Below are 25846 nucleotides of genomic sequence, written 5' to 3' on the forward strand. Positions count from 1 at the left end.
AATAAGAATGTGGTCAGGGATATAGCTCAGTGGCATAAGTGCCTGCCTGGCAAGCATAAGGTCCAGAGTACCATGCCCAGAAAAAAAAAAAAAGAATATGAATGTGTACTTTGATACATTAGAAGTCAAGAAGTTTCAAGATGATTAATTCAATATCCACAATAAATAAATAAATAAACAGTTTTGTTTTTATCTTTCTACTCTGTCATCCTCAGCATTGAGAGTGTCCCTCACTGGCCTGCATGGCTGCCATAGTTTTATCAAATTTCTAACATTAATGTTCGTTTTCAGTAAGAGTCATTGTTCCAATTTTGTGTCTTTTGTAAGGTGAAGAACTTTCTATAAGTCCCCTAAAATGTGGCCCCTTCTATTTGTTGGAATTGTCTTGCATGCCTATCTCTAAACCTCAATTATCCTGAAATTATCAGTAAGAATCAAAACAGTCAAGACATCCCTGATCCCATCAGAGGAATGCTGCCTATCTGCAGCTACTAACTACCTGCTCTGAATGGTAGAAGGAAAGTATGGGGTGTGGCCAAAAGGCAGCTAAACCATGTGACACTGCTTGGTGGACCCTGCAGGATGGTGATGTAGATGCATGTTTCGAAAACCTCAGACTTGTTCCTTCACTGGAGTTTCATCTCATACATAAACCAAGGTTCATGTTCCTTAATTCTTTCATTGAAGATATTCACTAAAAGCAGTCCCATCAAAAATAAAAAATTTAAAATGTGACAGAAGTTTGATCCTCAGAGGCATACATTTAAAGATTATGCTTTCTGAGACTTTGCAAGAGGAGTAGATAGCTGTACAGACGTTGGGGTATTCCATCTGGTTACTACACAAAAGTTAAGATAAAAGAAAGCTAGAAATCTTGGTCACAATAAATGCTAGGCTCACAAGAAAAATATTACCATAAGATGATCTAGCTTATTTTACTTATTATAGTGGACTTGACCAAGATATGACTTGCTGATGAGGACATGCCAAGTTTTACAATTTTTTCTAATCATACTTTCATTTTCAGAAAAAACAAACACAAGAATTATAATTGTCAAGCCTAGAAGTCAAGTGAATAACTTAACCTTCTTTGTCAGTCTTTTCCATCACCAAAGAATAAATTTTGCACATTGTTAAAATACACACATGTACCTGAATATTGTTTCCTTGTCTGTTGAGTGCATTTTATATACTTGTCCGTGTGGATGCTGAAAGGGAACAAAGCTCCACAAGACACCACTCTCATGTGATTCAAGTAACTCAGTAACTCATCATTTAACAGAGCAAAGAAGATAACTGATTTAAGGTAGAAAGTGCTGAGGCCTGAAGGTGATGTAGGTGGAAGATGCAGCACTTCAGAGCAGTGGAAGGTGGCTTCTGGCTGGCCTGGCGGCAGGAAGGGTCCACCAGCAGCTGGGCGTGGGGGAGTGGGGGAGATGTGAAGTGTCGGGCCTGTGTGGGAATGGTGCTGGGAAAGGTTCCCTTGAGGATGGATGGGAAGGACTGGCAGAGAGGGAAGATGGACTTAATTGTGGAGTGCACGGCTCATGTAGTCTTGTAGCCTTGAATATTTCCTCACTGTCTTAGTTGCTGGGAAAAAAATAACTGACATCCTCAACTTAAGAAAAGAAAAGTTCTATTTTACCTCACATTTTAGATCTTGTCAGCTGGCTTCAAGACAGAACAGAATGGCACAGGGGTATGGTAGAGGACAGCAGCTCAAAGTAGGAAACAGATTAAGGGAAGGGGTGAGGGAAATAGACCCTTCCGGGCCACGCCTACAGGGGCCTGCATCATCACCAGCCAATGTCACATTTAGTTATAAAGTCACCCGTTGACTGATGAAGCCACTGATGGTGTAGCACCCCATGATCTAATCTCCCCACAGCCCCACCTGTGAGCTCATAAGGTTTTCAGGTGACATCTACATATAAGCCGTTATACCTACACACAGTAAAGTATGTTTTAAAATAGTTCAACAAGTTAATAAAAACTCATCCACTGTGATCTGTCTTCCTAAGTTTCAGCATGCACTCCAGCTCAGTCAGGCTCTCCAGCACCAAAGCGTTTAGAATGTAAGGGGCAGTTGATTAGCTGCAGCAGGCAATTCTCAGGGCTTACATGCTTGAGGCTCAAAGGCAGGACAGAACTCGGCTCCAAGCTTTTGGAAGATTGAGTTCCAGGTTCTTCCACCAATGAATCCCAGAGTGGTCCTTCCACTTGTTACATGGAAAATGGGGAACAGCTGTGGGGACAAATCATTTGGATGACAGATGGTGAGAAGACTATGGAGCCAGCCCAGATGGATAGACCCTTGTCAGGCCTACAAATGGCTTTAGTCCTCCAGTAATGTCTACCAATGGATCCCTTCATATTTTCAAGGGGGCAGGCCACAGTAAACCTAGGGGTTCTATGCACTCAAGTTTTCCCTGAGCCTGGAACAGTGGAGAAGAGGCCAAGGTTTGCATTCTGTAATGAGGTTTCAGGCCACTTGGGTAGGACATTCTAGGAGGTTGCAGAACTCTTAATACCAGCACTAGACAGAGGGATTTGAAGAGGCGAGAGAGATTTCTATGGAGAAGCCATCGTAGAATGATGCTCAACACCTAAGCTTGTTAAGTGAAGGCTTTGTCCTTGCTTCCAGCCCAGTAAAGGAGGCTTCAAGGGGGGCAAGGAACTTAGCACATGCTTCTGGAATTTGGAGAAATGTAAGATGAGTGTGTACTTCTTGCCCATGTCAAGAGCTTCCTGCCAGTGTTGGAGAGAGGAACACAGCTAGACTGGGATCTAGCTGACTTTCAGCTGTGTGGGAAAGATGTATGTCTTCTAGAGTTGGGCCTTGTGGTGGAAAGCTAACAAGGGATCTTTTATCTCTCAAAGTAACCTTATGAAGGAACAAAGGAACCCTACCACAGAAACCTATGGGGTGGATTACAGGAAGGCCAGCCATTGGGAGCAGGCAGTGGAAGTTGTGAGCATTTGACTGGAGCAGAAAGAAGAGGGCATATCCAATTCAAAGGAGCAGTGACCAGAGGACCTCAGAGGGACACACACAGACACACACATGCACACAGACACACACACGCACACACACACACACACACACGTTTACACAGTTACCAGGGGAACACAGGAAGACAAGGAGCTTTGCCTGGGCATGCCACATTCTGAGGAGGCAACCTTCATATAGACATGTGGGGCTGCTCAGACTGGCAGGACAGTTACCATAGTGTGGATGACTTAGACAAGACTGCAGAGGCTGAGATAGTTATTTTCTCCTAGCTCTGGGTATTGGGAGTACAAGATGAAAGTGTCATCAAGGTTACTTTGCTCAGAAGCCTCTCTCCAGGCATGTATAGACAGCCATCGTCTTTGTCCTGCGTCTTCATCCACTTACCCCATGTATGTTTGTATCCTAATCTTTTTCTGTTAAGAGGAATCTCCCAGGTTGAATTACAGCACACCCTAATGTAACTTACTTAGCTCCTGAAAGGCCCTGTCTCCATTCTGAATTCCTGCAGGTGAGGGCTCCAGCAGTAGGACTTTCCTTTCGTTGGTCGGGGGCAGTTCATCCTGTAACAGCAGTGTGCAAGTATTACCTACACGCTGTATCTGGGTAGTTTGTCCACTATCTCTTCTCTCTCTGGACTCATTTCAAGAGAGGTCAGAGTTAGGCTGAGTGGTGAAAGCAGCCACGCCCCACCTCCCCTCCAGGAGTCCTGGTGTGAAGCAGGTGCAAGGCAAGAAGGGGAGAGAGTTGAGGCCCTCTCAGGACTTCCCAGCTATGAACCCCCAGGTCTGGCTCTGATTGTAGTCATTCCAGTCATCCCACGAAGGCGTTGACTATGGCTTACATTTCTAGTTCATTTTCAACTTTGCTGTAGAAGGCAATCATATTTAACTTCCTGGCAGAGACCTTTTGAAAGTCACTCAGTGCATAACCTCCAAGCCATGTTGTAGGTTTTGTTTATAAGGGTTTTGAAGGGTATGTTTTAATAGAACAGGAAAAAAGGGCAGATTTTAATGGAGAAGGAAAAAAATATAACCTCTGTATTAAAAATGACCATTTTCTTTCCCGTTCTGTTTTGTTTTGTTTTTGAAACAGGGTCTTGCTGTGTAGGTGAGACTAGCCTTGCATTTACTATCTAGCACAGGCTCACAGTGATCCTCCTGCTTCAGCCTCCCAAATGCCGGGGTTACGGGTGTGCTCTAAAAAGGATCATTTTCACTTCTAGATTTGTATCGTGTGACTTAGGAAAACTTAGCAGATTAGTAATTAACTCATGGGTTTGTATGTATAATTAAAGTTTGATGGCTAGGCAAGATATTTGGAACAGCTTATTCTAAAATGAAAGATAAATGTTAATATCTATAGTTTCTTTATTAAGAATAGATATAAGATGTAGGATAGTCAAGGGATATTATAGTTGTTTGCTTTGAAGGAAAATTAGATATTGGTTCCATGAAAAGGATTGTATGCATAATTGAATTTTAAATTGTAAAACCTAGTAAAAATGAGGCCATCATTCAGCTGAAGAAACTTGGCCCATGGCAGTGACATCTTTGGCAAGCCCCTGCCCCGCTGGATCCTGTTGTTTCTTCCCAAAAGTAGCCACTCTGCTCCTTTACTGTTCCTCGCCTTTGCTGTATGGGCTTGCTGCATGCTTGTGTATGAAAGCAACATATTACTCAGTTTGGACCACATTATAAACAATGCCATACTATACATGCATATGTTCTAGCATGAATTATTTTTCTCTCTCAGCAGTTTTTTCCCTGAGTCTCACTGTGCAATTCAAGCTGGTCTTGTACTCATTTTGTAGCCCATACTGGCCTTGAACTCATGGTGATTCTCCTGCAAATGTTAGGATTATAGGCATAGGCGCTGCACCCAGCAGGGGTACAGAGTTTTTGCTTGGAGTGGCATGTCACTGTGGTTTCAACTTGCATTCTCTTGATTACTAGCAACTTTCGTATATTTGTTGGCCACTCTTATTTCTCTTCTGTGAAATTCGTATTTATATCTGTTGTAATTATTCTATTGAGGGCTTTTTGTGTCTTTTTCTTTCTAACTTCAGGTTCGTTCTGTGTTCTGGGTACTAATTCTTTGACAAATTCTTTGACAGTTATATGTGTAATGAATATTTTTCTTATCTTTGGTGGTTTTAAAAAACTTTCGATGAACACAATTTCTTAACTTTAGAGCGGCTGAAATTATTAGTCTTTTTCTTTGTGGTTTGTACCATTTGTATCTTGCCTAGAAAAAGTTTGCGAACTGAAGCTCATAAATACATCCCTTCTGTTGGCTTCTAAAAGACAAATCTATTTTTTAAAAAAATCTTTTGTTTATTTGGTACAGAGTCACTACACAGCTTGGATGTATAGCAATCCTCCTGTCTCAGCCTCCCCAGCGCTGGGATTATAGGCTTGGGCCCCCACTCCTGATTTTGGTGGCTGGCACAGTGTGCCTGAGGCTCTTGGGCTGGATGGCATGTGGTACCAGGGATTGAACCTGATCCTTGTGCTTGCCAGGTAGGTGCTTAAGCCGCCAAGCTACCTTCCCAGACTGACAAATCTATTTTGCCTTTACATTAAAATATTCTTGTAAATAGAATTTATTTTTGTTTATTATCTCAGTATCTGGTTTTATTAGATAATTATCTACTTTATTTATTATCTAATTTTGCCTTTGTCTTGCTGGATAGTTGGTTGTTCTGGGACCTCCTGTGTTACCTCTGTGTCATACTGAGTTTTCCTACCAGCACGGGTCTCTCCCTGGTTTCCATGTTTTGCTTGTAGCTTATTAATTATCCATTACTGCACAAAGCACTATCTTAATTAGTGGTTGCATATTTAGTTGAGCAAGTCTTTCTGATTAGTTTTCAGGAAAGTCTTGGCCATTCTTAGGACTTTGTCCTTCCATTCATCTTATTTTTTTTTTCTTTATTTTCTTTTTTTGTATTTAGTACAGGGCCTATAGGGTCTTACTATGTAGATTGGACTCGCAGTGATTCGCCTGTTTTCAGCCTCCCAAGCACTGGGATTAAAGGTGCGCTCCAGCATGCCCAGTCTCAACTGCCTTCTCAGCGCGCTCCAGGGGCGGGGCAGCACTGCGTGGCGGGGATCGTACCTCAGCCACTGCGCTCTGCCTAAGTAGGCACTTTAGTCTGCTGAGCTATCTGGCCAGCCCCTTTTCCATTCACTTTAGAATCAGCTTTCATGAAAAATTCTTGAGCATGATTTTTATTACAGTTTTGGGGTAAACCTAAATTGCATGAAGCTTTAGTTTTTAAATGCATTGTAAATAGAATTTGATATCTACTTATCAACAATCAGATATATTAGCAATCAATTCAGATTGCTGTTAATTTTGGAATCTGCAGCTTAGTTCATTAATGAGAGTGGCCTATAATTATCCTTTTTTTTACTTTTCTTGTCTGATTTAACATTAAATTATATCAACCAGTAGAATGTGTTGGGACTGTTATTCCTTTTACTTATCATTTTGAAGAGTTCATAGGGTGATGAAAATGTTTTAAAATTGATTGTGGTGCTATTTGTCCAATTCTGAATATACTAAAATCCAATGAGTTGTGTACTTCAAATGGATAAATTATATAGTATGTGATGTTGGGAAATTTGTTGCTAAAGAAAAGCATTTCCTACTGAACTCACCAATAAATAGCTCCCAACGGCTTTAAATGTGTGTCAGTTCTTTTTCTTTTCACCACTTACCTCTGTTTCTCCCTGTGCCCCTGCTGGGAGTGTTGAGTAACAAAGTTTAACTTGTTTATCAGAAAGAGTTAATTTAACAAAGACGAATGAAGAAGCTTCCCATGGATGTCGCTTTCTACCTCCACCCTCTCAGACAATCACAGGCAGCAGCCCAGGTGGCCGGGCCTTGACTGCAAGGCAGCTCTTACTCACGAGCGTGCACACCTTGGACTGGCTTAGGCCGGCTGATGTTCTGCACCCATAAACAATACAAAGACCATGACTGCAGAAGCACACACACCCCATAGCGCCCACCCTAGGTAGTGCTAGAGGTAAGAAATTGTCTGTAAGAGACAATGCTGGTGTGGGCTCCACAGGAAAACTATCAAATCTATACAAAGATTGGGCTCTATGGAGTGGCTCCTCTATGGGGAATTCTACTTTATTCTCTGTGCCAGAAACCTTGACCCTACCCTGTCTGTGAAGCAGAAGCCTGCTTTGTAGACAGGCGCTGATCAAGACCATGGCCATTATTGAGCTGGGATCCAAACATCTGAAGCTTATCACCAAGCACAATAGTGAAGGCTTCTTAGCCACATTTCTAATTATATTTTCCCTGCTTTTTAGATAAAGGGACAAAGAAATATGGGACTTACTTTTCAGGTTGTTCAGGCTGCTCTGAAGTGTTCTCTGTAAGGTGGAGGGATGTAGTTTTGTTCAGTGGCGGTGCTGTGAACAGTGTGTGTTTCACGACTCTCCTATGTACAATAGCATGTGCATGTCACAGATGCATCAGGAGCAGAAAGAAATCGCTCGTCCTTTCTAATGAAAAGTGATACTTTATAATTTGCACTAATCACAAGCCTTCCAACCACTAAAACCAACAAGCTCTGCACATGGCCAGCCCCTTTTCCATTTCCAGCCTCCTTTTCCCCTCCCCAACCTCTGCAGCGAGTATCTAGCAGTAGCATTGTGCACAGCTTGCTTGCAGAAGGGCCACGCCAGAGATCAGCAGTACCAAATGATCCAAAGCTTGGGATTTATATTTTAAAATTCACTTCGAATTTATTTTCATTGCTGTTTTGGTGGTCAGGGAATATTACTTATGCTGACCTCCATAGTGGTGAAAACAATAAAACTCACTTATCCCAGTGTTTTCTAGCATTAGCAAATCGAGTGATGCTTATGTTTGCTGACATAATTGTCATTCAGGGAGACAGGTGGCCATTCTCCACCCCTTCGGTACCCAGCCTACTTGTCTGTGCAATCGCAGGTGACAGAAGCATCCAAAGTGGTCCTGGGCACCTTCTAGTCTGTCCTGTGTCCTGAGGACGATGCGGATGACCATGAACCAGTGTCTGTCTCCACACCCTGTGCCATCCAAATGCTCCTCACAGGGCTGCCAAATTAATCTTGAAATAATGCAGCTCTTATCAACTCACTTTCTGGCATTGATCCTGGAATTCAGGATGAATTCTCCAACAAAAATGTGGAAAGGCAGATTGCTTTCATATTTCTTGTTGGAAAGTCTCTATCATCTGCTGAGGATAAGACTTAAGATTTAATTTGACTAACCTCATTCCTCTTCTCTCTCAAAAAATAAAAATAAGTAAAGAAAAAAAAAAGAAGTGGTTTTTCGTAAAAAATGCATAGGGCTGCTTTCTATGGGATGAACCACATATAGTAAAAATATCCACTGTTTTTCTCAAATGATAATTGTTTAATAAGAAAATCAATGGAGGAGAGAATGGATCAATTAAAAATATTTACAGAAACTGTAATTTTTAAGAATATAAATGCATATGCTTGCACCAGTAGTTTCTACCAGTCGGGCCTACGTTTTGTTGGCCAGAGCCCTTCCCTTGGGGCCCTTCAGCCCCTTCAGTGCTGTGGGGAGGCTACCAGGAGGGGCCTTATGCTCTCCTTGATGGCACTGTGGACTTGATCATGCCCTTGCGCTTCTCTGTGCTTGACGGACTTCATCTTCAAAAATGGTTGTCATAAAATGATCTCCCTCACTGGCTTAGTAGGAGGATGAAATAAGTTGACTTGTAAGCCACTTAGAGCTGTGCCTCGTGCAAAGACCTGCTGTATTTTGCACTATTATTATTATCATCGTCATTTTGGTGCCTTTATCATTAAATGAGAATTTAAATATACATATGTAGCAATTTGTATTGAATTTATCTAGATTTGCATGATATCCTCCCCAGATTTTTTTCCTTTTTAATTATGGTAAAATACACGTAACACAAGCATTGCCAACTTAGTTACATATACATTTTGATGGTATAGTAGTCCCCACCTTATCCTTGGTTTTACTGTGGCTTTAGTTATTCCAGCCAACAGTGGCCCAAGAATATTACATAAGAAATTCTAGAAATAAACAGTTCCCAAGTGTTATATCACATGCTGTTCAGGTAGCACGATGAAGTCTCACACTGTCCCTCTTTTCTGTGCCCCCTGGCAGTGGTCATCTCTGCGCACATGTCCTCACTATGCACACTACTCGCCACTTGTCCCTTACTAGCCATTTTGACTGTCAGATAGTAAAATTGGCTGTCACAGTACTTACTTAAGGAACCCTTATTTTACTTAATAATGGCTCCAAAGTGCAAAAGCAGTGATGCTGGCAACTTTAGAATAGTACATTAATTGTTCATTTGGTTATTGTTGGTCATTACTTATTGTGCCTAATTTATAAAGCAACTTCATTATAGCTGTATATGTGTGGGAAAAACATAGTATTGTGAGATTCAGTGCTACCTGCCTTTTCCAGCATTGCCTGGGGGTCATGGAGTGTGCCTCCCATAACAAGGGGGCGCCACTGTAGTGAGTATATTCCTGGTGCTGTACAGTAGCCATCCCCCCAATCCATTTCCAGAATTATTTTCCTCTGGTAAAAGCAAAACTCTGCCCCCATAAGCACCAACTCCTCATTCCACCTCCTCCCAGCCTTTGACAGCCAGCCTTCCTGATCATTGGTAGCAGTCTTGCCTACACATATTTTAATACTATTTTTTAAATAACTTCCTTGAATTGAGTGTTTTTAAGGCATTTGTTTTAGTGTTAATAGAAATGAAGCTCAATTTTTTTCTTGTACTTTTTCTATTTTTGGTAGTACATGGTCAGAACAAGTTTGGGAACAGACACAGTAGCAGCTGGGAGCAGAAGGGGAGTGCAGTGTCCTGGTGTGGTGGCCCTGGATGCTGTGTCTGCAGGGCGAGTGGGGTGGGTCAGTCCCTTTAGGTCACCATCTACCTATAGTGCATTCTTCCACCTGTGGCAAGCCCTAGTGCTTGCCATTTTCACCATCTTAAAACCTCACTTTCAGTTCTGTATGTCTAAAGTGCACCCATTTTCATGCTTTTCCTCTGTGAATCTTCCATCTCCTTCTTTCTAAACTCCCAGAGAGCTTACTTATACCACCCTATGGCATCTCACATTTTCTGACTCAGGATATGGGTGTTTTTTGTTGGTCCCTCAGTGGCAGGCTTAGCGTATCACACTATGTCCTTGAATCTTTTCTATCACATGCCTAATTCTATGTGTAGTCAAGAATCATGGCTCATATTTAATGAAGTCCTATCTCATAAGGCTGGGACAGAAAGAACATGCAGAGAAAATTATTAGAGCCTTTTATAAGTAACTAAATGTGTGTGTGTGTGTGTGTGTGTGTGTGTGTGTGTGTTATAGTGTAATCCTTTAGCATGCCTTTATAGCATTTTTATTATAATTACTAAGTGGGTGAGGACCTAAGATTCAAGGAACTTGAGTAATTCTCCCAAGATAAATATTGACACCAATGTCTTTGGTACAATTTCCAGCGGTTCTTCATTGAAACCATTTGGTGTGCTCTTCAGGGTTTGTCTTTGGGCTCCTAAGCCAATTACTGGGTGTCATCAAGTCCTACTAATCAGGGCTAAAAGATTTCACTCTCAGTCTAATTACAGCTGAGTTTAGATATAGAGGAAGCCATCAGTAAAAATAATTTAGAAGTTACCCTTAACTCAGATGTCTATGGGGAAAGAGTGTGTGATTATGGAATCAAAGATCACATTAAAACTTTGCTTTAAACCTACTGGGCTCTGCTACCTATGGAATGGCCTGAGCTAAGGAAATAATTGAGTCAGTGTAGTTTGGACTTTTTCATCTGTAAAATGGACATAATAATACAATGAGGAAAATAATTCATGCATGTGAATTCATTTTATGGTTTATGGAGAGATTGTACCAACTAATATATTACGCTTGTCAGCATACAGAGTAACTAATCCTCTCAAAGTTGAAAATGTGCAGTGCAGAGTTTGGGTCCATAGGGAACCAGCTATCTTGAGTCCAAAACGGGGCTGCTGCTGTTAGTTACACTATGGGCCTCTTTGATGCATGCACTGTTCTAACGTGATATGCGTTATATTAGCACCCTGGGGGGATGAATGTTTGCTTATAGCCTATTTTCCCTGAGCAGTTAAAGTAACAGGCCAAAGCAGATAGCCTAATGCTTTTGTTTTGGACCACCTGGATGTGCTTCATGTGTGGGATTGAGAAAGATTCAGGGATACAACAGGGCTCAGTGTCAAGACCACTGGGGCAGAGTCTTCTCTGTCCCCTCATACTGGTTAGGTGCTTGTCAGAGTTGCTCTCCTCGAACTCTGAGCACCCCTGCCCCTCGGACTATGCCTACCCAGGAAATTCCCATGAACTTGCTCTGTGGTCTCCTGGACTGTGAACACCTCAAGGTGAGGAGGAGCTGTCCTGTTCATTGTTATGCTCGCTGTACTCAAGAGGCCATGCATGTTCTGTGCTCTGTGAGAGCTTGTGGAATGGATCGGCCCTGTGGCTGGCTGGTAGATTATATTACAAGCTCACCCAGGATTGAACATGAAGTTGTATCTGGCTTTGTCACCATTTTGATTATACCAATGGACTAATTGAATCAATTAGGCCAGTGTGTCTCAATCTTTAAAAAATTATAGTCACCTTAAGGAGCTTCTTTAAACATTTGTTTCCTAATTATCTTCCTCTGCCATTCACTTTTATTATAATAGGGCTGGGGATAAACTCAGTGACACAAGCACCTGCCTGACCAGTGCAAGATCCTGAGTTTGATTCCCACTATCAAAAATAAAAATTAAAACTTTTAATATCATAGATATAGTATGTATTAGTTTATGTATGTAATAGCTATGTATGGCCCATTTTAATATGTAAGATCATTTTGTCTCCCAAGATTCAACTTTTTTACCTTTGGAAGTAATACCACCATCAGTGCAAATACTCTTAAGATAGTAGGCTGAACTGCTAGAATTAGCTGGTTTGGCACTATGCAGAAATGCAAAAGCTTTACTATTCCTTATTTTCAGAGTTGGTTATAAAGTTACTGAGCTTTGGTTGTTTGTCTGTTTGAGATAAGGGTGCTAGGGTTTTTGTTGTTGTTGTTGTTTGTTTGTTCACAAAATAACTCGTTCTTGGATACTGAGTATTTCTCCTTTTTTTGTTTTTTCTTTTTTCTTTGTTACTGGGAATCGAACTTGAAATCTCACTTTCAAACTGAGTGGTTTGGCAGAGCCAAGCCTTTTCTCAGACCACCAACAATAATATTTCCACATGGACTTAATTTATAACCACATCTAAGCACTAGGTTTTTAGTTCCATTTTTCTTAAAAAGTATTTAAATGAATGTCCCCAGGTCCACTGAGCCCACCACCGAGTCCGACAGTGGTACACACCTTAATCCCAGTGCTGGGAAGGCTGAGAACAAGAGGATTGCTACGAGTCCAAGCTGCATAGTGAGACCCTGTACCAAATACATAAAAATAAATAAAGAAACAAATATTTAGATGACATTCATATTTAGTAAATGAATTTAGACATCTAAATAGATCACAGTCATTCTTCTAGGTGATCCTTCTGGATCATTCTGCTAATGAGATTTCAGGGATTCCCTAGCTCTCTTCTAAGCGTGTGTATCACAGACACTTTTAGGAAACCCTCCCCTTACAGTTTATCCAAAGAAGCTCAGCTGAGAGCAGACCATGCTGTTCTGGTTTTATTAGCCCCAACCCTAAATATCTGAAAGTTTCTGTTTATAGTAAAATTCCATTATGGATAGCTAATCAATCACCCTTAGTGTATAGTAATAATAGTACATAGATCAAATTACTAATAATGATACATAGATTTGATTGTTGCCAGCAAGTTCCAAGTCTTTAATGCTCACAGCCATGCTCTCTAAGATTGATGGGGCCTAGAGTAGGACCCCAAGCATACTCGCGAGTGACTTGTAGCTAAGAGAAGCGAAGTGGCTTCTTGGGCAGTGTGTGCCCTCAAGATTAGCCCTTTGTCTCCAAAGTCAGTGTCCTTGTAACTGCTCTGCCATTCCCCAGACCTTGAGTTTCTTAAAAGCCACTGGGAGAAGTGAAGGACTCCAAAAGACATAGCCTGCACCAGCGAGCAGAAGGAAGCAGATGCGACTGCACAGGGACAGACATTTGCAGCTGGCAGGGTGTTGCCAGGAGGGCTGCTGTAGGAACCAGTGTGTCCTCTCCTGAGATGGTCGCCTGGATGTCACAGAGTGGGAAAGTACAGTACAGCATTGGGCAGGATGGCCTTTCAGGACCCTTCTATTTCTGAGACTTTGTTTGTAAAAAATCTTCTGTTGGTTTCCTTTCACTAGACAGAGCCACATATTTCAAATGCCTAAATCTATGGTTTCCTATCCTAACCTTGCTCCAGAAGCACAAGGAGGGGTTTGTGGGATGCACATACCCAGGGTTTGCCCAGATCACCTGGATCAGAATTCTTGTGGGCAGTCAAGTGGTAGGTGGGAGGGTGTGTTTCAGAATCCCTTAAACCATTCAGAGGATGGACTGAGAGCCTGTGCTCTGGTGTAGTGTACTGGTGACAAGGCACCCGCAGGCCTCATTTCAAGCTTGGTGTAATTTAGTAGCTTTGGAGCCATACTCTCTCTGTGTGCAAGACTTTTGTTAGTACTCATTTGGCCACTCATTAAAAGTGTGTTTGTTTTATGGCCATAGTGTACCGAGATCCATACCTGGCAGATTTGTTTTGCTAATCTCTTATCATGCCTGCTTCTTTCATGGTGAAGTAGGAGTTTGTGGTGATCTGGAAAATACACGGAATCACTGCACTCCCCATTCATTGACCCCTCGTATACCTCATGGTCTCGAAAAACTGGCTCTCTGCAGTGAAAGCCTCTTCCATCAGCAGACTGCATTCAAAAACTAGTGAGCTTCTCTTGCATATACTAGTTATCAACTTTTACCTACTAGTTACCCATCATAGCAGTAGGAAGCTTGGAGTGGCACTAGGCATTAATGCCCTACCTGATTGCTTTCTTAAAGAATTTTCTTGATCAAGTATTCAACCGTGTTTATTATAGCATTCCACTGAGAGGTTATTCTCTGAACATTGTGTCCATAAAAATATGTGCAGTGGATTATAAATTCCCCAGCATGTCTCCTCATGGTGGGCCTCCCAAAAAGAAATCCAACACAATTGCTCTGGCAGTATTTTTTCTACTTTTCAATCAATAGGATGCTTTTTAAAGCTTACATTTCTTGTTGGACACTTTAAGTGACTGATGAGACAAAAGAAAAAAAGAAGCCAAGATAAAATGACAGTATAGACACTCCTCAAATCCTATAATGAACCCCACAGGGCATCCAATTTTGTTGTATTAGGATTTTTTTTTATAATGAGTACATTGTTGGAAATCACATTTTCTTTCTGCAGGAGCTGGAGATGAAACTGAGCTGACATCGTACCTCTTTGTAGTTAATTAGCAAGAGAAAAGTAGTGTTTTGAATCTTGGATGGGAAAGGGGAGTATTCTTCACCCATCCTCTCCCTCTTCTTCCTTCAAACACCTGGATCTTTCTGTGTGCTCTTTGATTTGTTTTCACAGTTTGGGCGAGTCTGGTTGGCAGCGAAAAGATGAGGGGCGTTGAGGAATGGTTATTATTTAATGAAAAAAGAAAAACTCCACCACAGCTCACTTCTCCCCTCCTTTTGGCCTGTAGGGTAAATAAAATAGACCGGGTGTTTTTATTTTGAAGAGCTGTTCCTACCCAGACGCAGACTACAGGCAATGCCTGTGGGAGAGGATTTCATTGTCATGGTGTTAACATTTGTCACCCTAAATCCTCAACACCAGGCACAGCATGGAACTTAGTGAACATTCAGTAAATGTTTATAAGTCAATGAATAAATAAGATGTCAAAGTGTGGTCATATCTAATATCTTTCTCTGGGTGGTGCTGTACCCACTTTCGTAGACTGCGGAGTTTGAGGCAGAGCAGTATAGACACTCCCCAAATCCTATAATAAACCCCACAAGGCATCCAATTTTTGTGTGTTGGCTGCACTTCAGGGACTGGTTGTTAGGCAAAGAAGAGACACTGGGATCTTCATGGATCCCTGTCTAAATGAAGGCCAAGTGAGTGGAGGGAAACTCAGTGTGGTGAGTCCTCTGATCTACATGTATCGATTGGGATTCCTTTGTGTGCCTGATCCTCAGGGGCTGCAGAGAGTGGGCTGTATAGTTCATTTTCCCCAAAAGCTTACTGTGGACATGGGGGACTGACAGGTGCTTAAAAACTATGCACTCAAGGTTTGTCCTGCAGGAGCTGATCCCAAAGGGGAGGATCTAGGAGAGGCTTCTCCAGCAGGTATGGAAGGAAGCATCACCATTGTGTGAGTCCCCTCTGTGTACCAGCTGCTTAATACATCACCTCTGCCCTTCACAGCCACCTGTGGGTGATCTATGACCCGGTTGAGGAGCCCTGCTCTGAGCAAAGCCAATCCCGTTAGATCATGCAGATTGTGTCCCCCCCCCCCCGCTCCCCATGCATATCACATCTTCTTAAGGTCACATACTCAGAGAACCTCCTGGAAGAGGCAGGCCCTAAAGGTACCTAGGGTGCAGGGTCAGCCCTGACTGCAGGTGGCTGGAGAGAGGCACTGTGACCTGGGGATAATAGGAGTTGGGGTGCAGGTGCAGACTGTGCCCAGGTCAGGAAGGGTGTGGCGAATTAAGGCTGGGTTCATGCCAGTGCTAGAGGTCTGGGTGCAGGGCCAGGGCTCTGGGGTCCTAGGCAGGGGCCAAGTGTAGGAAAGACAGCAGGGACGGTGGCTCTTTGAACTCTGCTAAATTCTGGGTCATCTCAGTCGCTCATGAGTGCTTAGCCATGGTTTTCCTAGCATAAGGTAGAAAGGGAGGCTGTCCTAATGGTGATCCTGACAGCCTCCCACGGTGGCTCTGATGCTGCATTATGTGGTGGATCCAGGAGCCCTCTGCAAGGCCCCGGGTGCGGTAGCCACAGCTGCGGACTGCAGCTCTTCTCTCTTGATGGCAGCAGGCAGCATGGTGGTGGGCAGCTGAGAAGCTCTTACAGGAAAGGGCACAAGGAACACTCCTGCAGCAGGAGGCTGAACCTTAGCCTTTCCTCTCCCCTGGGATTCCAGCCTGTCATGGCATTGGCCTTTGCCATGACATTCGCCCCATGAGGGTGCCCTCCCCTCTGCCCTCACCCCTGGCCTCTCCATGTCCCCTGCATGTCTCTGATGGCCAGGACCATGTCCCCTGCATGTCTCTGATGTTCACAGACACTCATATCCTGCCTGTAGCCTCCTAGTCATGCTGTCCTTCTCCAGGAATGCGAGCCATCCTAGCAGGGCGCATATCCAGGCTCCCTCACTGACTGACTGACTTTGGACATATTTCTTTAGGTATATATCTCAGCTTTTTCCTCCAAAAGTGGGAGTAATAATACTACCTGTCTCAGGGTGTTTGTGAGGATGAATTTGGCTAATGCCTGTCAAAGCTTGAACAAAGCATCATGATTGCCACACTGTGGGGTAGTGATCTGCACTGTTAGTGCTAGCAGAGAGTGACCTCCTGCTAGTGAAGAAAAGACTTACATGTCCCTGTTCTCCCACATCCTTCTCATTCACCTCCCAGATGGATAAAGGGTGATGTCCTTTCTTCTATCCTCTGCCTTCCCTTCCTCATTCTTGCACTTCTCCTTCTTTTTAACTTCCCCCTCCCTTTCCCCTCTCTCCTTCCTTCTCTATCTACTTTTCTCCCTTCCTTCCAGCCATTCTTCCTGCTTCCCTTCCTTAGGGCCTTGGGACTACCTGGGCCTCCTGACTGTGCAGACAGCAAGTGCTGAGGTGCAGGAGAACAAAATTGAGGGCTGGCTGCAAACAGAGTCCATGATCTCTCTCTAGCTCAGTAATTTTTCAAAGTGTTGCTACTATTAAGAATTGCTGAGAAGTCTTACAAGAATACAGGTTCCCAGACTCAAAAAATCATGAAATTTAAGCAAGGCTGGTGATCATAACAATGCTAATAATGCTATCATTAATAAAGCTAGAATTGGATGAGTTCTTACATGTTTGATGTGTCAGACTCCTCTAAGTGTAACCCCAGATTATTGAACCAACCACCATAAAAGTTTCCTAGGTAAGTACTACTGACCCCATGCTGCAGACAAGGAAGCCCAAGTCCAGAGAGAAGAGCGCTTTGAGAAGACCACATAGCTGCTAAGTGGCCAGGATGCCTGCCTGGACACTCAGGCTGCCAGTCTGAGTGCCTAAGTGCTTCCTCTGACTGGGTGGCCCTGGGCAGTCTGTACCTGGAGCACCAGTTATCTGGCCTGGGGGCACTTTGTCTCAGAAGGAATGGCTGCCCATAATCGGCCTCTCTGTGTTCCTTCCCTTTCTCTGAGCCGGCAGGATCAGGCAGCAGAGCAAGATGCTCAGAGTGAACACTCATCCTTTCCACTTTTCCTTTCAAGATATTTTGGTGCAGCAGTGCCAGTGCACCTATAAAGCTGCGTGAATTGTTAACGAGTGTGTTTGCGCATCGCATCTATCATGCTATTTGCACGGTGGAATGTGAAGACACAGCTCGAAATATTTTTAAGATATGGCCTTTTATCTCTGGAAGCACAAGACAGTATTTGCAGATTGGCCTCTGGAATGAAATTAGCCTGTCACGTTGCCTAGTTTCTGTGAAACGTGGGCATTTCCATAAGTGGTTCTGAGTCCCTTAATCCTTTTGATCATTTGCACTGTGTATTTTTACACAGGTTCTTTTACTTTGGAGAAATAAAGTAAAGAAATTTAAAGGTGAGTTTGGCAAGGGCATCTCTGCTCTGTTTGTCAATGCAAATAGATCTTGAATTTGAATGATAGTATTTTCTCTTAGACACCCAGGAGCCTTTAATAATGCCTCTGGCAATAATTTCTGGAAGTGTTTGCTGGGAACTGGAAATCTTTCCTGACTCCATATTGCTGTAACTAAAGAAGATCCTACTCCTTAAAAATATTTCTGACAGCCTGTGTATCAGTTACCACCCAGTTGTGATTTCTCATCTGGGCCACTGTCCCTGTGACATTTGCTTTCTCTTGGTGACTCTAGTCTTTTCCATTTGAGCCTTAACATGGGATCACAGAATGGGTCCAAGCTTTAGCTCCAGTTGGAACTTGGTGGCATTGTGAGTGGATCCTGCTGCTCACTATCTGGGCAGTGTTGTTTGAGAAATCTTGTGGGGAGGCTTTGATTTCCTTGCTTGTGAAATGGGAAGAAAAATTTTCTTGTAAAATAGGAGGAAATTTTTGTTTCTTGCAGAAATTGTTGTAAGTACTGTTTGTACTCCTGGGGGCCAGGGAGATAGCTCAGTGGCATAAGTGCCTGCCTTGCAAGTGCAAAGTCCTGAGTACACTCTCTGGTACAAATAATAATAATAATAATAATAATAGTAATAATAGTAATAATAGTAATAATAGTAATAATAATATTCCTGGGTTCACAGCAATTTTATTCATAGTAGATAAGAGGTGGGGTGTTCCCAGGTGGATGAATGAACACACAATGCAGCACACACAGGTGCACGCACAGAGCACACACACAAGCATCTGAGGTCTTAGAAAGGAAGGAAATTCTGATGTACACTCCAACATGGATGAACATTAGGGTACTATGCCAAGGTAAGTGATCCAGTCACAAAAATACAAATACTGTATTATCTCACTCATATGAGGCCCGGAGTAGAGACATTTGTGAGGACAGAAATTGGAATGGGGGTTGCCAGAGGCCAGGAGTAAAGGAGACAGGGAGACAGTGGTTACTAAGCATAGACTTTCAGGTTTGTCTGGTGAAAAAGTCTAGAAATGGATGATATTGACAGCTACACAAAAACTAATATATTTAACACCACTGAACTGAACACTTAAAAATTGTTAAAATCTTATGTGATAAATTTTATGTTATATGTGATTTTTATCATAATAGAAAAAAATTGGGAAAATTGCTGTGAACATTAAATAGCATCAGGTAGATGACAGGCCTGCCATCTCACTGGGGTTCAATCAATAGTAATCACTTTTGCTATGGTGAGGATACAGTATTTTAATAGTTACATGATATTTTGTCATGTAACTCTCACCTTTTTCTTCTTTGTTAGACTTTGGATTTCTTACAGTACCCTCTATTATAATAACATTGTGGATTTTTTGTGTGTGTTTATGTAACTTTGAGGGTTATAACTTTGGGGCAGATTGTGAGTCACTCTATCTGGGTGAATTGGTGTCTTCCAGGCTCTAACCACGTGTGCCATGGGCTCTCTAAGGTGACATTCTAATTTCCTGTCACACACCAAGTGAGGGCACCAGTTTCACTCTGTCCTCAATAACACCACATCCTTCTAAGCAGCTTTATAAAATGTAATAAAAGATGTTAATATTTTAATATGAATTTCTTTGTTTTTTGTTGAGCATTTTACATATCTTGTTGATTTACATTTATTTTTCCACCTAGGTGAATATTCTGCTTACATCTTTTGCTTATATTTTGCAAGTGATTTTACTGCTTTTCATACTAAATATATATGGTGTATTTGTACATATTGTGGCCCTTTTTAATATTCAAGAAGTCTTAATGCTTATGTAGTCAAATAAACTCATTTGGAGGTTTTCAAAAAATTTTATTTATTCATTTGGTACAGGGACTCACTACGCAGCTCAGACTTGTAGTGATCCCCTTTTCTCAGCCTCCTCAGTGCTGGGATTATAGGTGTGCACTCCCACGCCTGATTTTGGTGGCCGGCATGGCATGCCTGGGGCTCTGGGGCTGGCATGGCATGTAGTACTGGGATCGAACTCGGGTCCTTGCACTTGCCAGGCAGGTGCTTAGACTGCTGAGCTATCTCCCCAGCCTGAATCATTCATTTAAGCATTTCAAATAACCAAATAAGATTTCAAGGCAGGGGCTGGGGAGATGGCTCAGGAGAATAACCGCTTGCCTGGCAAGCGCAAGGGCCTGAGTTTAATCCCTGGTTCCGCAAAAAAAAAAAAAAAAAAAAAGATTTCAAGGCAGATCAAAATGACTTTATATAACATGATTATTATCTTTGCTGTACCTTCTTGAGCCCTCCATCATCCTTTTCATATCTGTTAGCATATAATCTGCTTAAATGCTAACTTAAATGGCTATCATATTTAAATTAAAATCATATAGACTGACCAATTAATAAAAATTAATATAATAATTGACTCATAACTCAATATAAAAGGGACATAACAAAAATTAAGAGAATGAAGAAAGTTTACTCATGAACATGAAATTTATTTACTTTACTAGCAATTCAATTCATTTGAAAGTAGACAATAGAGCGCCATCTTCCCGCTATAAGCTGCTAAGGATTGAAGACTGAGTGAGTGGGTTGGACTGGCACCCCACATGCTGCTGGTGGGGAAAGAAAAGGAGTCAACTTTTCTGAAGCAGTCTGGCACCAGGCATCAGGAAATTTAAAAATGTTTATAAACGTTGATTTAGAAATTCTACTTATACAACAATGGCTTGAGGCAGCGTCAGAAGTGTAGAAAAATATTTACATTCAGGGCTAAAAATAGGATTCAGTCTAAATGTCCAATGACAAGGAAATGACTGAATAAGTAAGCAGACAACCATCTGATGGAGTGTTATGCAGTCATTATAAATGGTGTTTTCTAAAAATTTCAATGACATGGGGACGTACTCACAAAATGCTGGGAAGGAAAGCTTGCGGTATTATGATTGAACAAATTGTGTATGTGTATGTGTGTGTGAGTGTGTGAGCATATATATCTGATATTCATCCATAAAGAGATGCGTAAAAATATTTATAGTCTTATGTGGCAGGAATATGGGTGATTTTCATTTTCACTTTTTATGCTTCCCTCATGTTTTCTAAGCTTTATATTATTCATAAATATTGCTTCTATAATCTGAAAAAAATTTGTGTATTAAAAAGATTAAGGATAATGAAGAGATTTCTTTCCTTTTCTGAACTCGTATTCCTGCTGCTCCCCCTTGCTCCCGGCATCAGTCAGCGTTCCTTTTGCAAGAACATAGTACCTGACCCCTACATCTCCAAGAAGGACAGCTTAAATTGGCTCACAGTTCAGCCTATGAGTGCCTGGCTCCAAGGCAGAGAAAATGTGGAGGAAAGATGTGCAGGACCAAAGCTGCTGTTTGTGGCAATAAAACAGAGGTAGGGGACTGTGCCAGAGAGGAAGGAGCCAGGACAAGACTTGGACCCAAGCCCAGGCTTTCGTGACCCACTCAGACACACATTGAAGTGTTGTCCACCAATCTCCCAGGCAGATCCCACAGCCAGGGCCTCCATGCTAAGTGCCACATTCTGTCCCTGATATATTGAGGAGGATCCTGGACCAAAAGTCAGAAGCTGTGCTCCTCAAATTATGACCCAGAAATGCACTAGCTATGTGACCTTAGGTAAATCTAACATTTTTATCTTAGCTTTCTCGTTTGTAAAAAGGGGATTTCTACCTTTTATGTGTGTAACATTGGACAGTTTTGAGGGCAAAAGTGGAAAAACAATGTGGGGAAAACACTTTGTAAACTAAAGAGCAAAGTGTGCCCAGACTCCTTGGTCATTTGCTGGATGAACTGCCAGAACCCACCAAAAGCTGGAACACACTTGGCTATAATTTATTACAGGGAAATAATACAGTTCACAGTCTGCTAGAGAGGCAGAGGGAGGTTCCAAGGATCCAGGACATGTGACCCTCTTGCCGTCCATGTGTGACAGTACCAGGGAGGAATGCTCACCAGAGAACCTGGCATAAGCTCTGGTGTCCAGCATTTCTATTATGGTTCTGGTCTCCAGTGGACTAACAGCACATCATCTAGCACTCTACCCCAGCTCCCCCAGACCTTTCAGTGTGGCCAGTCCACATATGAAGATTGCCTGGCATAACGGCCCTGTCCTAAAAGCCAATGTGGACAGCCCTGCTTTTACTAGATATGATTTCCTAGGATCTATCTACTAGATATGATTTCCAAGGACAAAGCTCCATTTCTTTTTCTTTTCTTTTCTTTTTTTTCTTGTATTTTAGGAAAGGGTCTACAAGATGTTCCGGGTCTTACTACTAGATCAGACTCATGGTGATCCTCCTATTTTAAGAGCTGGGATTATAGGCATGTGCCACCATACCCAGTCTCAATTGTGTCTCAGCACACCCCGGGGGCAGGGCTGGCATGGCAGGCCCAGGGATGGATTCCCTGGCCCCTGCACCTGCTTGCAGGCACTTTATTCCGCTGAGCTATTTGGCCAGCCCTCAAAGCCCCATTTCTATTGGATATAACCTCTCAAGGGCCTCCCTTTGGGTGAGGCAAATTCTGCACTAAACATAAGGTGATTTTAAAAAAGAATAAAAAATAAGTTTAAATGTAGAGATGATGTTAGGATAGAGGAATCTATTATTTCCTAAGTTCCAAGACTATAATAGAAAAGGGCATGAACTCGAGTTGCAAGTGGTACCGCAATTTCCTATTTCCTTGAACTGTGGAATCTTCAGGACACCCTCCAAGAGTCAGCCTGTTCCCGTGGGTTCTGCAGAGACTTTTGCTGCAGTTGTTATTTACCACAGAGAGGAATTAGGCTGAGAAAACACTTACTACCCTGCTGGGTATTTGAATCTAACCCTTGCCTCAGTGTTAGCAGCACAGCAAGTATGTCTCTCCACTAACTAATTTATCTAATGTGAACGAGTCCAAGCTGCCTTTATGGGCTCCTCGATCGGGCCCACCTCACTCTGGTGTAGTGGTGCTTACTCCACGGAGTGTGGAGTGATGAGGAAAATCCAGCTTGTTTGCTTTGCAGAGTTGCCTTTCTTGAGCGCTGTCGGGTTAGGTCTGTCAGATTTCGTAAGAGTGAGATTAGCAAAACAAAACTCCAAGTTTGATTCCCATACTTAAAAATATATAAATGGACAGTGAAGAAATCATCCCTGGAAGCTCACTAGAGGGTGACTGTGCTTCTGCAAAAAGAACGGACCGCAGCAACAGAAGATAAGAGCCACAGATGGAGTCCAGTCACGCTGCTGCCTCCCTCAGAGGGGAAGATTTCACTTTCATATGTTGGTTTTCTGAGAATGAATACCTTGTAATAAACTGATATTGCCTGTAAATTTTAGTTGTTCATTTTGTTTCTTTCAAGGAAAAACTGGCCATGCAGAAGTCATCAGGGTTGTGTACCAGCCAGAGCGCATCAGCTTTGAGGAACTGCTCAAGGTCTTCTGGGAGAATCACGACCCGACCCAAGGTAGAGTGATGAGTGAGCCAGTATTTAATTATCTTACTAATTACAGCTGGGATAATTAGTGTTTGAGCTGCATGGAAGAGATGAACCTTGAAATCACACAGGAGCTCAAGAATATGATTGCAGACATTTATTGACAGAGAAGAGGAGGGGTTGAGGAGAAAAAGGGGTGAGAGAAGAAAGGCACAGCCACATTCGGTGCCCCTCCCCCCTCACAGCTGTCAGGGGTGGGAAAATTCCCACAGAGAAAGCTGCCAGACAATGGAGATCCGTTCACCTTTGATTATTGCATTATTCTTCCTTAATGCAGTCTTTTGTCTACAAAATTAAAGTGTCTTTCTAGCAGCTCCAAAGTTTTCCTGATTTATGGTTCCTTTATTTCCTGAAGTTTAGCCTTTCTCATCCTTTGACGTTATCAGGTTTTTTTTTTAAATGTCTGTGGGTGATTTAAAAAAGAAGAATATAAAGATAAAAAACAATCTTCTATAGGTCCACAATGCTTGGGTTATTTAAATATTTCATTTGTCTCCTTGGAATTTGTTATGTGGAAATATTAATATATTTGGACTATGCACAAAGGTGGACAGAAATTTTATTTGAATGCACACATAAGCGAACAATCTCACGTTGTCAGATATCGTTGGAATAGCCAGTAATGAAGCAATTTCCTACTTTCGTCCTAACACCTTACAAGTGCTGTTTTGCCCAGATGATCTGATATTCTGAGCCATGTGAACTGGGAAGTCCTGCACAGGTGTGACTGTGCACCGACCCTCTTCCTTTAGCAGTCTTCTTACCAACTCTTTTCCTTGGCTACCAGGTTTTTATGTTGTATGTATGCCATGCTGATTGCTTCTTGAGAGGCAGACATGGTTTCTTTCCAAATGTGTATAATGCTTATGGTTGGATCTTACTGTGCCCCATCAACACAGGTTAGGGGGCAGCTGTTATGTGGAAATATTAATATTTTTGGACTGTGCACAAAGGTCCTATTTCTTTTGCTTTCTCTTTCTTTCTTTCTTTCTTTCTTTCTTTCTTTCTTTCTTTCTTTCTTTCTTTCTTTCTTTTTTCTTTCTTTCTTTTTCTTTTTCTTTTTTCGCAGAACCGGGGATTGAACTCAGACCCTTGCACTTGCAAGGCAAGCACTTATTCTACTGAGCCATCTCCCTGGCCCCATGAGTGCTGTTTCTGAGAACCACCAGATGTCAGGGCTGTGTGTCAGAGGGCAGAAGTCAGGGCAAAGGCAAGCACAGCAGAGTAACAGCGTGGGCAGGGTCAAGCTTTGGGATACAAGCAGATCCACTAAGGTGGCTGATACCCAGAGGTCTGGTCTAGGAGAAAGGCCAGGACAGCATTGCCATGATGTTTGCTTTGACAGGGCAGTGAGTTCCTAGGTGGGAGAGTAGGTGGAGGACTGCAGGGACCAGAACACTATAACCAGAAGGTACAAGTGCCACCCCAGTTGGGACCACAGGACAAAACACACGAGCAAGGTAGGCCTGAGGACTTGGACAGGGTGCTATGTTTGGCGTGTATCATCTCACAGTGGTGGCAGCAGGAGCTCGTGCTGGTGAATATTCCATTAGATAAGGCAGATGTTCTACCATTTGACTGGCAAAGCCCAAGTTCAGGGCAGGGTGCTGGGAGCTCCAAAATTATCAGTGGAGACACACATCAGGAGCCCAGCTGAGTCTGCAGCCATAGACGCCCTAGTCTGTGTCTGTGGCCTGGATAACTAGGTAGCATCTCCCAAGGCTTTGTCCCCACAGAATTTCGCAAAGGGTGTCATCTGCTATTGACTTTTCTGTCTTCACCTCTCTTAACTTCCTACCCATTCCATCATATCTTTGTTAGCATGCATCAGTTCGTAGGTTGCTGGGCCCTAAATCTTGCTGGAGGGTGTGGAAATGTAAACAGAATCTCAAAGACAGTCTTGTGCTCCCCCACTTCACATACCACATTTGCTTCAACTGTGTTCCAGTTTTCACCCAGTCACCTCTTGGAAGTCCTTGGTTTACTGTCTGAGTAGTTTCTGAGGGCCACAGTAACAAAGTGCCTCAGACTCAACAGCTTCAACAATAGACATGCATTTCCTCACTGTTCTGGAGGCTGGATGTGAAGGGCAAGGTGTCGCCAGCCACCTGAGGCATTTTTGCTTGGCTAACTGATGGCCAGTCTAAGTCCTCATGGGGTCCTTCCTCTGTGTGTCTCTTACTCTTCTAAGGAAATCAATCAAACCATGCCACCCTAATGGCCTTGTTTTACCTTAATTACCTTCTTGAAAAAGTCAAACTACAAATCAGTCACATTCTGTGGTACGGGGCTAGGACCTCAGTGTGTGAATCTGGGAATAACAGCTGAGCCGTTGACATTGTTCAATAATGTGACAGCTTTATCTGGTCATTGTCATTGTCTTCTTCTTCTTCTTCTTCTTCTTCTTCTTCTTCTTCTTCTTCTTCTTCTTCTTCTTCTTCTTCTTCTTCCTCCTCCTCCTCCTCCTCCT

General features: G+C 42.6%; 1 protein-coding gene across 1 annotated transcript in view; it reads left to right on the top strand.

Annotated features, from left to right (window-relative positions):
- Msra (methionine sulfoxide reductase A) overlaps nt 1–25846 on the top strand; it is a 216479-nt gene that overhangs the window by 84205 nt on the left and 106428 nt on the right. The window contains exon 2 of the mRNA XM_023714633.1: nt 23242–23346. Coding sequence (XP_023570401.1) covers nt 23242–23346 — 105 coding nt within the window. The remainder of the gene's footprint in view (nt 1–23241; nt 23347–25846) is intronic.

The sequence above is a fragment of the Octodon degus genome, unplaced genomic scaffold, assembly GCF_000260255.1.
Source record: "Octodon degus isolate 3935 unplaced genomic scaffold, OctDeg1.0 scaffold00036, whole genome shotgun sequence".
Classification (NCBI taxonomy): domain Eukaryota; kingdom Metazoa; phylum Chordata; class Mammalia; order Rodentia; family Octodontidae; genus Octodon; species Octodon degus.